This window comes from Pyxicephalus adspersus, chromosome 1 (assembly GCF_032062135.1).
Source record: "Pyxicephalus adspersus chromosome 1, UCB_Pads_2.0, whole genome shotgun sequence".
NCBI classification, from domain to species: domain Eukaryota; kingdom Metazoa; phylum Chordata; class Amphibia; order Anura; family Pyxicephalidae; genus Pyxicephalus; species Pyxicephalus adspersus.
Genome location: NC_092858.1, coordinates 140,440,794 through 140,445,745, shown reverse-complemented (window position 1 = coordinate 140,445,745; position 4,952 = coordinate 140,440,794). Strand labels below are relative to the sequence as shown.

The window sequence follows — 4,952 nt, the reverse complement described above, 5'->3', positions numbered from 1 at the left end:
AAGGTTTGGGATTGCTAATGTTAAAGATATAATTGTATGCTGTTCTTGCTCTATTATCCTATGTGAAGTATGTATATTCTAAGAATATTATCCAATTACATTACATTAAAATATATTCTAATATTCATAAAGCAGCTATTACCAGATCTGCTATTTTGTATGTTTCTATTTTATTTATATTTTCTATATTTTGTATGTTCTATTTTTTTTTACCTCTAAAGTTACTTTTTTAATGTGTTGTAATAACTGGGAACATGTAATCAAGGCACATTGAACCTTAGAGTCGCTTACAAAACGTTTTGCACGCTGCACAGCTCTGCCACCTCCATGTCTCATAATACACAGCCGCCCCATGCAGCCCTCAGCACCTCTGGAGCATTCCAGGGTTCCACATGGGGCACAATTCACATTGCAGCACAGCTGCTTGAATCGATTGCTCGGCGCGCAGCTTAGCTGTCACTCTTAGGGATCGATTCGTGCTGTCTTTTCGCACACACGTGGGTACACATCTGCTATGGCGGAGCAGTCAGTGACAGCAGAATGTGCGGAAGCACAGAGATCGGCTATAGGGACCTCAGAGAAACATGGACCCGAACCTCTGAGTGGTACCGGAGCCCTGACAGCTGCAGGAACAGTAAAATCAGGTCAGGGAACGGAGTGAGCCGTGTCTTATCGTCATTCGTGTTGAATGTTTATATAAACAATACCATACGCCTGAAGGGAGCAATCATGACATATCACCCTCCATCTGCTGGTACCCTGTAGCTTTGCCATATGAATAATACTCCAGCAATGACATTAGCACGTCGTTTTCTAGTTTTGGTGGCCTACACAATTCGTAGGAAGACTGTGAATGCTGGATTGCTAAATATGTCTTATTTGATTGTGTTGGGTTATGAGAACTTTTGCTGCATTTAAATATTTATGTCATGGTTGATGATATACAGAAAGGCTGGGTACACACAGGCAATATTTGTCGTTGGAAATGATCTTTAACGATCCTTTCCAACAACAAAAAACTGAACAATGCATGAACGAGCGCTGTTCTCATCTACGGAGGGGGGAGAATAGTGGAGGGACACCCCGCTGTGCTCTATTCTCCTCTTTACTTTCAGTACAATCGTTCGTATGGATCCACCAGGATGGTCGTCGGGATAAGGAGTGCTGCACACACGTCAGATTCTCATCCGATATCAACCCTGAGGGGAATGTCAGACAAGAATCATCTTACGTGTGTACGTAGCTACTTACACACATGCAATAATTGTGAAAGATCCTTTCCCACAACAAACAACTTCACGATGCGTGAACGAGCACTATACAGCACTGTTCTGCTCTATGGAGAGGAAAGGGGGAGAATGATGGAGAGGCACCCCGCTTCGCTCTCTCCCCCTTCACTTCCATTGTGATCGATCATCATCGTGGATCCGCTAGGACAGTCGTTTGGAGGAGGGATGGCGAGCGCTGTATACACACAAGATTCTTGTCCGTTATCAGCCCTGAGCTCATTATTGGATGAGAACCATCTGACATGTGTATGTAGACTAATTCTGGTTGTTTACGTTTAGTGTAAGCATACTTTGTAATGATTGTTGTGTATACAAATATATAGGGGCTGATTTAGTTATGGACATGCAAAAATGAACATTAGTGTAATAAAAATATTCTTCATACAGTATATATTATTTGTGCACAAAAAGCGTGCACACATAATGCATCAAACTCATGGGTTGTTTATTAACAATGCTGCTTCTACATTTATGCTCCGGTGTCTGCGTGACTGCATGCTGGTTAAAGCGGACCTTCTACTAAAAAATCTGCTTTGCTGGCTGGGTTCTCTCTCTAAACCAGTGGTCGCCAACCTTTTTGGTCCACAAAAATTACTGGTTCCTGACTGTGCATGCGTGGGGAGCCGGGTGTCACTCAAAGGGAGAAACCTCCCCCGTAGTGACGTCATTATGACATAACCCCACCCACTCTCCCGTCTCAGATCTGAGCCTGCGATGGGAGGGTTGTGGGCGGGTTGTGTCAAGGGATACAGCCCGCCCACATCCCTGAGCCTAGGAATTGTACAGGGGACGTGGTACACGGCTCTGGCCTGTGCGTCCCCCCGGCGGGGTCCTTTAACCAGAGCCACGGACCCCCTACATTTTCCTGCAGACCACCGGTTGGAGACCGCTGCTCCAAACCTTCTACTCTATGAATATATAAAATGCACCTGGAAAGGAAAAAGGATTCTTCTTATTTTACCCTCAATTTCTATATCACTGGGTATGATGTCACCATCAATCCAGGTACTTTTGGAATGCACAGCAAGTCGAATCTCCCGTGAAAACCCTCCACTCCATTGCAAGAGCAACCTCCAAATCTGAGTTCTATAGGATCCTACTTGGATGGGCAGTGGTGTCATCCTTGCCTAGGTCCTGTGGGCAGAAGACACAGGTGAGATAAATATAATTGTAACTTTTTAATTTACAGGTACATATTTTGCTACATATAGTAGGTGATAAAGGAAGGGGTCCCAGACAGTGTAGGCAGACCTTCCATTATAGTAGATAGTGTACGTAAATAGGAACCAGTACTTACAAAGTAGAGTACGCTCATTCTCCACCTGTTGTTAAATGAAAATGGGCTTTTATGTTTGGGATATGCCATTAGGCATATTTATGTACTGTGCCTCCGGCTCCAGACCTACTATGTACACAGCATGTTGGGTCTACTTTTACCCTAAAGGTAGATACAATACCTTCATATTGTTTGTCTGTGATAATTCAATCAGTTTTTATAACGATAGGCTCTCTCACACAAAAGCATATATTTGTTTAATATGAAGAGATTGTTAAAACTCCACCACCACAAAGTCTAAATTGATTAAAAATTCACTGAATAGATTGAATGGAGGATCTTTAAATTGTGATATTATATTTGATTTGGTTATTTTATTTTCATTAAATGATGGGTTGAATGGACACCTTGCACCATTAAAGCAGCGTAGTGCACATTCTTGGCACACCTCTATGCTCTAATGAATAAAGGTCATTCTGACCCAGTCAATCAAGTTACCCGAAGATCCCAAACCAGATACAAAACAGGTGCAAAGATGTTGGCACTTGTGAAGGGAGGTTAGTTTGGTTATGTATTGGTTCAGCATTGGGCAATTTATGGCCATATTTGGAAAAGTTATTACTTTCAGATAGTCAAAGCATATTGATAGAGAGAGTTTTTCTCTAATACTAAGCCTGCATATTTAAATCTGTAAATATAGTTTTTCAAAAGAATATATTTGGTTACAAACTAGGCTCTGTGTAAGTGTGAAGGGAAGCCTTGGCTTGTATGTGGCTACATGGGGGCGACTTACCTGTGTTAGGTAAACCAGAAGAAATAATAGATACTGTCCACATTTGTGAAATAGGATGGTAGAAAAATATTTATTAATAACAATTTTCATTGGTGTTTATGTTGGCTTGTGAAAGGTACATTTTATTAGACTAATAGAGTGTGTGTCAAGGACAACTGTAAGTAAATATGAAAACGATGAGTGGAAGAGCTACATGGAGAACAGGTAAATATTATGCAGCGTTGCAGCCCCATGCAGTGAGCAGAGGATCAGGTCATGCTGGCGGCTATAAATCAAAGCAAACGCAGCACAATCCCATAGCATGTGAGGCAAATGTAGAAACATTCTTTTTGCAAGCAACGCAGATCAGGGAGAGATGTCTTACAGTCATTAACAGTTCCTACCACAAGTTATCACAGCCATCAGCCCCATAGATAATGCAGGTATCTTCATGCATATCATTGCCAATGGCAGAACTGACAAGAGATTAAAACAGCAAGTGAACACTGGGGAGGAGGGAGCTCTATAACACACACATTTAAAAGTTACTACAAAATCCTGCAATTTTACATATATACAATATTAACCCCTACTAGCCTAGCTTCAATGTAAATGCCAAACTGTACCAAAAACATTTCTGGGTTTGAACAGTGTGGAAGAGTTAGGATATCTGGCATGTTTTTTTTCTTGCTCTTGTTCACTTTATTAGGATTTGTCTTCCCTTACTGTCTTAATCAGATAGATTGGAGGAACTGGAAGTGATGGAAAATGTCTTAAATGGGGACAGTGACAAAAATTATTTTTTTTAGCACATACACATTTTTAAAGGTTTTTTTTATGTTCTTATGTTTTATGTATTTTTATGTCTTAGTAATTTTTGTTTCTCCCATTTGGCATGGTGTTGCTGAAAAAGGAATAGAAGAGAAACCATTTTAACAATAAAAATTTGAGAACAGGCAGTCCTTTATTACAGAGTGGTTATGCAAAAGTCCTTCTGCTATAAAACATACCTGTACATGCACAGCTGTGTGTAAGATCCTGGCTAGCTGGTTTCTGGGAATAATTGAACCCATGTGCACATGTGCTGGAGTTAAATTCCTCTAATCTGGCCAATCAGGAGTCTTAATCCTGAACCTAGAGAAACACTGGGTGAAGATCAGTGGCCTAATTCTGCTTTTATTGGAAAACCCTTCATTTCCCTGTCCAGAGCTTTAAAAGGTGTGACCAGGAATGGTCATATTGGAAGGAAAATGTTTCCTTGGATTTTACCTTTAACTTTATTTAACTTCATTTTACCTTTAACTTTATTTAACTTCATTGATATTTTTACGTTTTACATTAATTTAGGAAAACATGAATTTCTGCTTCTGGAGTATTGTAGGAAGGCCAGAACCTAAACCCATCAGTGCAAGGGTTACTTTTTTCCCTGGGTTGACCTTCAAGTACCTTTGTGCCTGATTAATGACCCCGTGGATGCACCCTGTCTATTTCTGGCCCACTCATGGACCATTTCTGCCTTGCATGCATCATTTTCTCTGTTGGATGGATAAGTATGTAAAGTGTGTTAGGGCTGTTGGTTGCCATTTTATTGGTGACGAATCTCTTAAATATCATA

The 4,952-nt window shown here is 40.7% G+C and overlaps 1 protein-coding gene across 1 annotated transcript in view; it reads left to right on the top strand.

Annotated features, from left to right (window-relative positions):
* The first annotated feature begins 506 nt into the window (after positions 1-506).
* The window catches only part of DPH1 (diphthamide biosynthesis 1), a 149,536-nt gene continuing 145,090 nt past the window's right edge, over positions 507-4,952 (top strand). Inside the window, exon 1 of the mRNA XM_072429230.1 lies at positions 507-644. Coding sequence (XP_072285331.1) covers positions 515-644 — 130 coding nt within the window. The 5' untranslated portion in view covers positions 507-514. The remainder of the gene's footprint in view (positions 645-4,952) is intronic.